This window comes from Fundulus heteroclitus, chromosome 10, assembly GCF_011125445.2.
Source record: "Fundulus heteroclitus isolate FHET01 chromosome 10, MU-UCD_Fhet_4.1, whole genome shotgun sequence".
In the NCBI taxonomy this organism is placed as follows: Eukaryota; Metazoa; Chordata; class Actinopteri; order Cyprinodontiformes; family Fundulidae; genus Fundulus; species Fundulus heteroclitus.
The window spans coordinates 24,371,511-24,384,907 of NC_046370.1; the positions used below are offsets into that span (position 1 = coordinate 24,371,511).

Here is a 13,397-nt window from a genome sequence, read left to right on the forward strand (position 1 = left end):
GTATCTCACAAAATAAGTCAAATCAGGACCGGACGGGTCCCCCTTCCGTTGCCTACCCGTCGAAAAAAATGTATCAATAGTATTGAGAGACCAGCTTACCAGATCCATGTTGTGCTTTCACAACTTAAAGAAATCACTGATCCCCTCAGTTCTGCCTTCAATACAATCATCCCAGCTCTGCTTCAGGAGAAGCTCTCCCAGCTGAATGTGCCCGACTCCACCTGCAGGTGGATCACAGACTACCTGTCTGACAGGAAGCAGCACGTGAAGCTGAGAAAACATGACTCTGACTCACAGCTCATCAGCACTGGTTCCCCCCAGGGCTGTGTTCTTTCTCCTCTGCTCTTCTCCCTGTACACCAACAGCTGCACCTCCAGTCATCAGTCTGTCAAGCTCCTGAAGTTCGCGGACGACACCACTCTCATCGGACTAATCTCTGATGGTGATGAGTCCGCCTACAGGTGGGAGGCTGACCATCTGGTGACCTGGTGCGGGGAGAACAACCTGGAGCTCAACGCTGCAAAAACAGTGGAGATGGTTGAGGACTTCAGGAAGAACTCAGCCCCAGCTACCCCCATCACCCTCTGTGACTCCACCATCGACACTGTGGAGTCTTTCCGCTTCCTGGAAACTATCATCTCCCAGGACCTAAAGTGGGAGCTGAACATCCACTCCCTCACCAAGAAAGCCCAGCAGAGGATGTACTTCCTGCGCCAGCTGAAGAAATTCAACCTGCCAAGGACAATGATGGTGCAGTTCTACTCCTCCATCATTGAGTCCATCCTCACCTCCTCCATCACCATCTAGTACGCTGCTGCCACTGCTAAGGACAAGACCAGACTGCAGAGAAGGTGATTGGCTGCAATCTCCAGGACTGCCTGGATTGCCTCCAGGACTCTGAGGCGTGCAGGGAAGATTGTGGCTGACCACAGTCACAGACTATTTCAATCACTTTTCTCTGGCAGGAGGCTGCGGTCCATCAGGACCAAAACCTAACGCCACAAGAACAGTTTTTTTCCCATCTGCTACCAGCCTTATAACAAGGCCAAGAGTCGCCCGTGAAAATGGACAATGTCTCTCTCCCCCGTTCAGGACTTACAAGCTTCTGCGTTACATTAACGCATAGTTTACTGAGTGTTTATAGCTTCTGTATATATATCCTTTTTATTTTATTGTATTTTTATTTTTTGTCTGCACCATCAACACCAAGTCAAATTCTTTGTAAGTGCAAACCTACTTGGCGATTTAACTTGATTCTGATTCTTTCATGTTGTTGGTGAAATGCAGGAAAGGGACATCTAGGCTAGGTGGGGTGAGAGGGGAGATGGGTGCAGTTTGTGCTGGGGACTGGGAGGTTCTCTGTTGGGGTTACCAGTGAGTCCACCTGTTGTCGAGATTAAGTCTCTTTCTCTGTCATTTTTCTGGCTATCTTCATCTTGGCTGTTTCAGGCTGTACTGGGCTTATCATTTGTTTATGTACTTGTTGTACTTTGTTTAAGGATAAAGCCGGTGGTGTATGGTTCACAGAATAGAACATGCTAGAAATAAGGAGATTTGCACCTGACCTGTTTAGAGAGAAACCTTCTCTGTTGAAAACATGTCTGTTCTCCCAAAAAATTAAAATTGTCAATGAAGGTCACAGTTGTTTTATTGCATTTATTTTAGCCAGTTGTTAAGCATCAGAATTCTTAAAAAAATCTCAGCTGCACTATAATAGGACACAAGACCCTCAACTATATTCTATAGCAGATGAATGTAATTCTCCTTCAATACTTTTTTCCTTGACAATATCACACAAGGCTCCAGTGTGATTTTGCAGGGTCAGGCACTCTTTTACGATCACTAAAATGCTCTCTGATATATCAGACACCAGGTTACAGTCATAGATCATCACTTCTGTGTTTTCCTTGTTACAAAGTTTGTAATCCCATTTACAGCTGTATTAAATATTTTTAAGGTTTTGTGGCCTTGTAGCTTGCTCTTTCTCTGGCAGCATAGGAGAAGACCGTTTAGAACAAATAAAAACTTTGTTATTCAGTCAATTTATTTATATGGAGAACTTTAATGACAGACCTACCTTTACTGGCGCTGATTGTTTGAAGAACCATTTCTGCAGCTCCACGGTCATGCAGTCGGGCCTGCTGATACAACAGCTTTTGCTTCTCCATCTCCTTCTCCTATTTCATCAAAGCACGGCACTTATCTGGTAAGCGCTAGGATATTTGACTGCTCCCAGATTATCCAAGAACAGTGAAAGACAATTAGTGAGTGATCACCTACTTCAAAACTTTTTACTTCTCCTTCTTCATCCTCTTCGTCGTGACAACTCTGACAGAAGGGAGGATAGTAAACACGGCAAAGGTGATATAGTTCACATTAAATTACTGATGTAGAAATTCTCATTAGAGAACCAAGTCAACTGAAGCTTCACAATTGCAACTTCTGGTACCTTAGCCATGATGTCAGCATAAGCCATGTAAAGGTTATCTTCATCCAGTTTACTGAAACAGAAAATACACACACACTGAATGGTACAGTGTCATACTGATGAGTGAACAGCCTTTTTTAGGAACATGGGACCAAACAAGTCAGTAATTCATCTGTTTCTGAAAGGTTTCCTGTTAGTAAGATGTTGATTGTAAGAGTGTGAAAGTTGTTTCACTAGCTATGTTTCTATTCAATTGTCAGGCTAATTTTGAGTGAAAAAAAAGGAAAATTGAATTAGGCGTGTTTCCTTCCCCTGCTTTAAAGCGTAATAACTAGGGTACACAAAGTGTAATTTAATCAGAAGCTGTTGTTTTGCAAGCCTGTAACAAACAGGAAGTAGAGATTGGAAACTAGAATGGATCACACTTCAAAAAAAGGAGAGGTTTTCATGAAAGTGTTACTGCTGTAATTGTTCTGTCGTGTCAACTAGCATTGGGCAATGTCACATGCTGTGGAGAGAGGTAGAGAAAGAAACACAATTCTATGCTCGTCAAGGTAGGTTTATACTTGCCACATTGAAAAGGGCGTGAGGGTATGCGTGACAAAAGTGATGCAACCACATTGTCTCCGCCCCGAGTAGCCTCCAAGTTTTTGTAACTTGGTGTGTGCGGACCATGCGCGCAAGCCTCATTCAAAATGGGGCAATTCAAAGGAATTGCCAGTTTTAATGCTCTGGCATAAAATGGCCCAGATATTTCAAGCGGCACAACTTTTGTTATATGTCATGTTGTTACTGCTTATTTTGCGACTGACAACAGCATTCACAAATAACAGGTATACTTTAAAGTGTGATCAGGTTTATGGGTACAAACAAGGATTTTGATTTCTGTTTCCATCACTTACAATGTAAATCATGTACTCGATCAAGTAAATCGAGTACCACCAGCTTTAGCTCCGTCTGAATCACGGTCGCATCCAGTGGTACTTCTCTATTTCCAGGTCCCCTTATGGGAGCTGCTGCTCCATGTCAGGGCTGAAGGACAGATTTATCTCCCGGACACGACCTCCAGGCGTCTTTGGTCAGTAAATTCATCATAGTTAATTAGAAATATAGCTTAATTGTTCTGTCTGAATATTTAACTAAAAATATTTTTGTGCTTAAATATATGGACGAGGAGCACACTTAACGTGACGCAAATTGACCTAAAAGTTCAGATTCTTTAACTCAAGCGAAATTTCGCTCCACTCTATTTGCATTTTTGCTTTGCTCTATTAGTGCCGTTCACATCGCTCGAAACGCTTCGTTCGCATCTCAGACTGTTAATTCTCTCCTAAACATGGCTTTAAATAGCTATAACATTAAAATCACTTGCTCAGTTCGTCTCGTTTGCATTCGGTATAAACGCACCTTTATGCAAAAAAATTCCAAGCAGCATTGGTGTGTTGATTTAAAACAAAAAAAATATATAATATTATTGATATAGCGAAAGAACCATAGAATCTTTTGCGGAAACTCTTTCAAATATTTGACATGAACTCACCATTTCTCAGTGAGAGCAGTTCTGCTGAAGAGCTGAATAAGTTGATGGAGTGGATCTATATGTTTTATGCCCTCCTCTTCTTCAGATGACTCTCTTTCACCTGCTTTCTGCAATGAGCCCATTTTGCACACACACAGGACAAATAACCAAGTAAATTGCTTTACGGTTTGGTTCAGAATTTTTTTTTCAAGAATGATTTATGACTGCTTCATTGGGATCAGAAGATTTCCACTTCTTAAATGCTTAATCTTAAATGCACATAATCTTACAGCAAGGTCCTCGATAAGTTTGTCTTCAAAATAATGCTCTTCCGCCTCAATCCAGGACTTCTCATAGCCTTGCAGGAACAAGTTTACAGCACGATGTCTAGTTTAAAAGAAGAAAAGTAAAATTACTCAGAGAACTAAATTTATGCATACAAACTCTCTCTCTCTCTCTCTCTCTCTCTCTCTCTTTCTCTCTCTCTCTCACACACACACACACACACACACTCCCCGGGCACCGCACATGGCAGCCCACTGCTCCCCAAGGAGATGGGTTAAATGCAGAAAGCAAATTTCATTGTAATGTATGTTTCAGTGACAATAAAGACGATATTACTATTACTATTACACACACACATACACACACACACACACACACACACACACACACACCATTAGGCCACTGCAGAATCCACATTACTTGATGTCCAACTTTAAGTTTTTACAGTCAGTGTTGATTTAGGCAGCCATGTGTTCTGCTGGTTCTGATCCACAGTGTTTTTATCAATCCACAGTCAACACAGCCAACTACTAGGAACCTTTAGAGCACTTCAAGCTTCCTTCTGCTGACAAGCTTTATGGAAATGCTGATTTCATTAGTCAGCAGGACTTGATATGGGACTAGACTGCTAAAGGTACCAAAAGGTTGTTTAATGCACCTGGTGTTCCTGTGCTTTTTTTAGTGTTGTCAAGAGGAAGATGAGAGACACCAAAACCAACAAACAGCCTTAAGGCAGCTATCAAAGCAACCTGGACTTCCATTCCACCTCAGCAGAATCACAGGCCAATTGCCTCCATGTTACATTGCATTGTTGCAGTAATTCATATAAGTATTAAAATAGTTCACTTTATGTGTCACACAATGAACATTGTTCTACAAATAAATACAAAATATCCAAGATATTCAGCCAACTTTTTCAGTCTTCAATGGATACATGTTGGTTATCCACTGAATAACATTTCCCCTACAAAAACAAATAAAAAAATATAGTTTAGTATAGCTTTCTACACTATTTCTTCCAAAAACAAAAGGAGTGGAAAAAAAACTCATGAATAAACTGCTCTGCTTGATCAGTCCCATCCAGAAGGGGACTGTTCTTTAATGTTGCCCTGAACACATTTACAATGCAACCAAATGTGGTCACAGTGGCCTACAGCACCTACAAATGTGACTACAGTAATAAAATCCAAGAATATTATCAAACTTACTCAAGTGCTTTACTCTACATAAACTCAGTAAACTCTCCTGGGTTGCTAGAGGGGATTACTTAATGTGATGGGTGGATCTGACTTGGAATGCACATAGAAAGATGGGCTTCCTTGTGCTTCCAAGCAGTGTGAGCGACTAGAATTGACAAAGACTCCCAGATAGATGATGAAACGTTTTCATAAAAACTGTGCGGAATACCGGGTCCCTCCATTTAATGCCTGCTTTCTGTTTTTCCATCCTTCATAATTAGTACTAATAAACCCATCTCAAGTTTTTGTTTTACTTATGTTTTGCAGCATTAATTGCAGAAATGCTTAACGTCTGCAATAAAACAAAATAGGGAATAGGAATAGGGAAACAATCACATCTTTATTTTAACACTAGTATATTACTTTTTGTCAGAAATCTTGTTCAGTTTATTTGGACACGTTGATTTATTAAACCATATAAATACTGCTTCTTCAACTCACATGCCTTCAGGTTAAAAAACAATGTATTTGAGGTTAGGGTAGATTAAGTATTTCAAGCCATGTTAAGACTGCTTTTTCTAATTATCTCCACCAATGTGTGGGATTATGCAGATCTAACCTTGGCAGGTTATAGAGGGGTGCCATCCTAAAACAGGCAACCACAGCCCGCTTCCTTTGTTTGGACAGCAGTTTGTGCCACACAGCTTTTTTGCTGCGCTGAGGATGCTCCACCTGAAACAGAAAAAGACCAACTCAGCATAAAAAGATGGGAAGAGAACAATAACAAATATTTATTGTTATATAGAACTTCTTCACTGGTGGAGTGTTTCACTATACACAATGTATCTAGAAACATATAATTATCAAGACCTGCTCTAGGTGGAAGAGGACATGAGCGATGTCCAGGACTCTTTTCACAGTCTTTTCTGGGTCAGAGGTATCCTCATAGTGGTTAGGGAGGTCTCTGTACAAAGCCATCTGCCAACGAATAGCTGGATCCTCCAGCTACAAAGGTTTGATATAGGAAGTGCATTTTCTTTGTAAATTCATTCAAATTGTAAAATACATATGTACATACTTGGTACAATATAGGACAGGACAAAAACTTCTAATTTTAACAGAAAAAAAGAGATTATTTTGCAATCTAAAGACAATGTGTCTTTTTTACCTTCCCTTGTAAATGGATATTGCTCCTTATGATCTCTCGAACCTCATCCTCTGTGTCTTTCTGTTGATAAATGGACAATTATTAACAAAAATTAGTTTGGAAAAAACTCCTTCATGTGTTGCCTCAATTATTTTTTTAACTGTGATGCAACATGTTTTGACAATGCTAATTCTTTGCATTCCATGTATGTTTTTGAGCAGAGGCAGCTAAGACAGTGCCCACCAGGACACTCGTTAAATAAAATTGGAAGGATTTTATTTAACTAAGGATTTTATTTAACTAAGTCTAAAACTAAGTCAGAAAAAATAAACTGCAGCTACAACATGGACTGAAGAACGGGTTCTAACTGGGTGAGGTCGGAGCAAGGGGTTACCTTCTCCAGCAGTCACTGAGCAAGAGGCGGGGACACAGGATCCATCCTGGACAGCTCTCCAGCCACAGGGCTAAGATTTAAGTTTTTTTTGTTTTTTAATATTCTTTTTGATTCTTTGCGGCTGTAGTGGCTCGCTTTTATTGACCGTGGACTGACAGGAACAGGGTGGAAGAGGGGGAGAGACATGCGGCAAAGAACCACAGGTCGGATTCAATCCTTGGTCGTCCGTGTCGAGGACTAAAGGCCTCCAAACATGGGTTGCGCTACCCGCTACGCCACGAGCGCGCCCCAGATTTAGGTTTTATTAAACGTCAAAAACTGATTATTGTAATGTGCGATCTGTGTTAAATTTAAATGTATGACCTCATCGTTGTGTTGATTATGTGTCCCGCATTGTCCACGGCTGTGGTTGGCCTTGTAGGTTTATAGGATGGATTTATCTTGAATGAAGCAGCGAGCCAGTGGAGTTAATGTACAGGTGTGAAGTAGATGATGTAATGATGGAAGCTGCTGTCTTTTGTACTAGTTGTAGTTTACGGAGGGTTTTTTGGCGGACAGGGAGGGAAGGGAGTTGAATTTGTAAAGTCGAGAGGTGAGTGGACCGTGTTTGTTAAAAGTGTGAAGGAAGAACTTAATGCTGTGAAGAAGGAAGTTAACTAGGCGATGTTATGAATGTGGAAAGTGAAGGAGATGATGGGGAGGCTAAGGGAATGGATGGCTCGAAAGAGCTGTGACTCTGTAAATTTGGCAACTGCACTAAAATTTTAAAAATTTTATTCTCCTCTGTTTATGATGAAAAATATGCAGCTCTAACTCTGCAAAGGGTATTTTCATACATACATTTTCAACAGTTGACTGTTTTTCCAGATTAGATAGGATTCCTCTAGATATGTAGAGCACCATTGCCTCTCCAATTTCCTAACATTGCGCTTCAAGGAACACGGCTCTAAATTAAACCAGGGAGCCAACTTCCTATGATTAATCACCTTCTTTTTGAAGGGAGCTACATTGTCTAATGCAAAACGCAACAAGAAAGTAACACGGTCAACATAAGTGTACATTTTTAAATGGGAAGAAACAACATTGTTGCCATCTGCAGGGCAGTTCTGTGATACTGAGGATATTAAAAGGGGGACAGACTCTTTAAAGTTTGATACAGCATTATCTGATAAAGATCTACCATGATGAATCCTTCTTTTGGGGGTGGAGAACTTAAATTGAACTCAAAGGTTATTAAAAAAATGGTCAGATAGGACAGGGATGTGAGGAACGTTCCCTCAAAGCTGTGCGCATGCACAATCGTGCACTGCATCTGGATTCACTGTGCACAGCAAATCTATGCTGCGCAGGAAATAAAATCCAAGCTGAACTATGAACAAAATAATAATAAACCAAATTATGTTGTACCATTTTGCAATTCTGGTGAGATGGTGTTCCACAGTCCCACTCAGTGTGCAACATGTGCTGATCGGAGTGCAACACTGATTGATGGTGGGGCAGAGGTCTTTATAGTTAGGCAGGTTGTGGTGTGCGTCTTTGTTCTGGGCCTCGTTTGAGAAAAAATGGCCGATCTACCCTCAATAGAGGGTAGATCGGCCTCTGTAGTAGTTCTACGTCACTCTGTCATACTCAGCGCTTTCGTTTTCATAACAGGTGATGTAAGTCAGTTAACTAAATTCAGTGTCCAATCAACCCTGAGTTGAACATGAATTAAACATTAAAGCTGTTTTCTCACACTTCACTCATTCATCACAAAAGGGGGGAGGAAGGGCCTATTGATTATGAAAGGCATTGAAAGGACATGGCAACAAATCATGAAGTAGGAAAATACAATTTAATCAGTTAAGGTTAAGTCATACATTTTCTTATGTTTAACCGTACTCAACTAAAGCATAAATTGGCTATATTCAACATATGCAATTAATTATGGGATGGAGGGAGTTATTAAAATAACTCATATGTTCATTCATTGCTTTTTGTCAGCATTGTTCACCCATCCTTCGAAAAATGAGTAGACATTGATTTTCTTGTGGGTGTATAATTTGTGCCAACCTCACTTTATATTAATCATATAGGCTATATTTATATTTTAACTAAGTAAAAGTGGCGTTATTGAAGTGAAGAAATGTACCATAGCCTTAACAGTTCTGGGAGGGGGGATAATGGAAAATTAAAGCTGGAATTCCCAAAATTTGATACAGAATAAATTATTACTTTCATTCTGTGTTGTAATTTTTTAATCTTTTGGGTCTCTGACCCCTCCCTGGGCTGCCACCTTACCGTGGTGGAGGGGTTTGAGTGTCCCAATGATCCTAGGAGCTATGCTGTCAGGGGCTTTAAGCCCCTAGTAGGGTCACCCAAGGCAGACAGGTCGTAGGTGAGGGACCAGACAAAGCGCAGCCCAAAATGCCCCTTATGACGAGTAAAATTTTTGGATCTCGTGTTCCCTCGCCCGGACGCGGGTCACCGGGGCCCCACTCTGGAGCCAGTCCTGGAGGTGGGGCACGTTGGCGAGCGTCTGGTGGCCGGGCTTTTGCCCATGGAGCTCGGCCGGGCTCAGCCCGAAGAGGCGACATGGGTCCCCCTTCCGATGGGCTCACCACCTGTCGGAGGGGCCAAAGGGGTCGGGTGCATTGTGCAACGGGTAGCAGTGGAGGGCGGGGACCTTGGCGTTCCGATCCTCGGCTGCAGAAACTGGCTCTTGGGACGTGGAATGTCACCTCTCTCGTGGGGAAGGAGCCTGAGCTTGTGTGCGAGGTTGAGAGGTTCTGACTAGAGATAGTCTTACGGCAGTTCAGATTACCCACCCTTTTTGGAGTCCTTGGAAGGGGTACTGGAGAGTGCCCCACCTGGGGACACCTTCGTTTTGCTGGGGGACTTCAACGGTCACTTGGGCAATGACAGTGGGACCTGGAGGGGCGTGGTTGGGAGGAATGGCCCACCTGAACTGAACTCGAGTGGTGTTTTGTTGTTGGACTTCTGTGCTCGTCATGGATTGTTCATCACAAACACCATGTTCAAGCATAAGGGTGTCCATATGTGCTCTTGGCACCAGGACACCCTAGGTCGCAGTTCAATGATCGACTTTGTTGTCGTTTCATCTGATCTGCGGCCGCATGTCTTGGACACTCGGGTGAAGAGAGGGGCGGAGCTCTCCACCGACCACTACCTGGTGGCAAGTTGGCTCCGATGGCGGGGGAGGAAGCCGACCCGACCGGGCAGGCCCAAACGTACTGTGAGGGTTTGTTGGGAACGTCTGGCAGAGTCCCCTGTGAGACGGAGCTTCAACTCCCACCTCCGGGAGAACTTTAAACACGTCCCGAGGGAGGCGGGGGACATTGAGTCTGAATGGACCATGTTCCGCGCCTCTATCGTTGAGGCGGCTAGTCGGAGCTGTGGCCGCAAGGTTGTCGGTGCATGTCGCGGCGGCAACCCTCGAACCCGCTGGTGGACACCAGCGGGAAGGGAAGCCGTCAAGCTGAAGAAGGAGTCCTACCGGGCTTTTTTGGCCTGTGGGACTCCGGAAGCAGCTGATGTTTACCAGCAGTCGAAGCGGCAGGCGGCTCGGCTGGTCGCCGAGGCAAAAACTCGGGCGTGGGAAGAGTTCGGAGAGGCCATGGAGAAAGACTTCCGTCTGGCTTCGAAGCGATTCTGGTCCACTATCCGGCGTCTCAGGAGGGGGAAGCAGTGCGGTACCAACACTGTTTACAGTGGGGGTGGTATGCTGCTGACCTAGACTCGGGATGTCGTGTTTTGGTGGGCGGAATACTTTGAAGACCTCCTTAATCCCACCAACACGTCTTCCATTGCAGAAGCAGAGCCTGATTACTCTGGGTCGGGTTCTCCCATCTCTGGTGCTGAGGTTGCCGAGGTTGTTAAAAAGCTCCTCGGTGGCAAGGCCCCGGGGGTGGATGAGATTCGCCCTGAGTACCTTAAGGCTCTGGATGTTGTGGGGCTGTGTTGGTTAACGCGGCTCTGCAGCATTGCGTGGACATCGGGGGCAGTTCCCTTGGATGGGCAGACTGGGGTGGTGGTCCCCCTTTTTAAAAAGGGGGACCTTTTTTAAAAAAGGGGTCCCCCTTTTTAAAAAGGGGGACCGGAGGGTGTGTTCCAACTACAGAGGAGTCACACTCTTAAGCCTCCCTGGTAAGGTCTATTCAGGGGTTCTGGAAAGGAGGGTCCATCGGATAGTCGAATCTCGGATTCAGGAAGAGCAGTGTGGTTTTCGTCCTGGCTGAGGAACACTGGACCAGCTCTATACCCTCAGCAGGATTCTGGAGGGGGCATGGGAGTTTGCCCAACCAGTCTACATGTGCTTTGTGGATCTGGAGAAGGCATTCGACCGTGTCCCCCGAGGGATCCTTTGGGGGGTACTCCGGGAGTATGGAGTACCGGACCCTTTAATAAGGGCTGTCAGGTCTCTGTACCACCGGTGTCAGAGTCTGGTCCGCATTGCCGGCAGTAAGTCGGACTCGTTTCCGGTGAGAGTTGGACTCAGCCAAGGTTGCCCTTTGTCACTGATTCTATTCATAACTTTTATGGACAGAATTTCTAGGTGTAGCCAAGGTGTTGAGGCGATCCGTTTTGGTGGCCTTAGGATTGCGTCTCTGCTATTTGCGGATGACGCGGTCCTATTGGCTTCATCAGGGCGTGATCTACTGCTCTCACTGGAGCGGTTCGCAGCCGAGTGCGAAGCGGCCGGGATGAGAATCAGTGCCTCCAAATATGAGACCATGGTCTTGAACCGGAAAAGGGTAGAGTGCCTTCTCCGGGTTGGGGAGGATGTGCTGCCCCTAGTGGAGGAGTTCAAGTATCTTGGGGTCTTGTTCACGAATAAGGAAAGATGGAGCTGGAGATCGACAGGCGGATTGGTGCAGCGTCTGCTGTGAAGCTGGCGCTGTACCGATCCGTTGTGGTGAACAGAGAGCTGAGCCAAAAGGCAAAGCTCTTGATTTACCGGTCGATCTACGTTCCTACCCTCATCTATGGTCACGAGCTTTGAGTCGTGACTGAAAGAACGAGATCCCGGAAAGAAGCGGCTGAAATGAGTTTTCTCCGTAGTGTGTCTGGTCTCTCCCTTAGAGATAGGGTGAGGAGCTCAGTCATCCGGGGAGGACTCAGAGTAGATCCGCTGCTCCTCCACGTCGAGAGGAGCCAGTTGAGGGGGCTCGGGCATCTGGTCAGGATGCATCCTGGACGCCTCCCTGGTGAGGTGTTCCGGGCACGTCCCACCGGGAGGAGGCCCAGGGGAAGATCCAGGACACGCTGGAGGGACTATGTCTCCTGGCTGGCCTGGGAACGCCTTGGGATTCCTCCTGAGGAGCTGGCCCAAGTGGCCGGGGAGAGGGACGTCTGGTCCTCCCTACTGAAGCTGCTACCCCCGCGACCCGACCACGGATAAGCGGAAGAAGACGGACAAACGGACGGGTCTCTGACTATGGAACACCTTTAAACCTTTAAACTGAGTGCAACAGTAGCATGACATACAGCTGCCTCTTAAAGATTTTCTGCATCCATTTTCCATCCATCCGTTTTATAACACGTCTATCCCTTGTGGGGTCACGAGAGGTGCTGGTGTCTATCTCCAGCTGTCAATGGGTGAGAGGCAGGGTACACTCTGGACAGGTCGCCAGTCGCAGGGCATTGCATATGCATTTTCTGCATCTCCTACATTATTAAAAAGCTGCCGTTGGCATAAAAATGAAGAGCAGCACTAATAAATTGTTCAGAACTGAGAGCATCCCCTTGTTACAGGAGCGATGTGCAGCTGAGAATATCGAGATAAATCATTCACAGTGCCGGAAAACGGTAACGCTTGAAAATGTATTAATCCAGGAATGATTAGAGATTTAATCGTGGTTTGATCAGCCTCTACCGACACAGATTTCTGTGGAGTATTTGCATTCCAGCATACAGGCTCCTACAGAAAAGGACACGCCTTTCCCGAGACTTCCTTGTGTAGATCTCAGCTTAGAAGCAAGAAAAACTCAGGTAACCCTTACAACTCTGCTTGGTAGCAGGGTTATTTCACAGAGTAATATTATGTCATAATTTGACTCTGGGTCAAGGCTTCCAAGCTTTCTGAAATGGAAAAGCTAGGGTATGCAGGAATTTACCCCAGAAATTACTCTGAATATCCACTAACCCAGCTTTCTGAAATGGGGCCTTGCTGCATGTCAGCTGTTTGTGTGGCTTGTGGGATCTGCTTATCGGAGGCTTTAAGTGACATTTTTCAACCAATTTGTACTTTGACACTTCATAAATTTGGTTGTATTTTGAGCGCTACACCTGCTGTTTCTGGATGCTGCGGCTCCGCTTGCATTATCAGCTGTAGTTGAATTCCTTTGCAGTGCACGGCTTCTGCTGGTTTCTGACCAGCCTTCTTGTTCTACCTCCATTTTTTGAAAAGCAACTCTGTTTATACGTTTCTATGTGAGCGCATGCCT

The 13,397-nt window shown here is 44.7% G+C and overlaps 1 protein-coding gene across 1 annotated transcript in view; it reads right to left on the reverse strand.

Moving 5' to 3' along the window:
• ryr2a (ryanodine receptor 2a (cardiac)) overlaps positions 1 to 13,397 on the reverse strand; it is a 597,233-nt gene that overhangs the window by 139,733 nt on the left and 444,103 nt on the right. Inside the window, exons 78-85 of the mRNA XM_036142377.1 lie at positions 6,579 to 6,638; positions 6,281 to 6,415; positions 6,030 to 6,142; positions 4,238 to 4,334; positions 3,969 to 4,075; positions 2,450 to 2,501; positions 2,281 to 2,328; positions 2,078 to 2,177 (exon numbers count right to left, since the gene is read on the reverse strand). Of these exons, the coding sequence (XP_035998270.1) occupies positions 2,078 to 2,177; positions 2,281 to 2,328; positions 2,450 to 2,501; positions 3,969 to 4,075; positions 4,238 to 4,334; positions 6,030 to 6,142; positions 6,281 to 6,415; positions 6,579 to 6,638 (712 nt within the window). The remainder of the gene's footprint in view (positions 1 to 2,077; positions 2,178 to 2,280; positions 2,329 to 2,449; positions 2,502 to 3,968; positions 4,076 to 4,237; positions 4,335 to 6,029; positions 6,143 to 6,280; positions 6,416 to 6,578; positions 6,639 to 13,397) is intronic.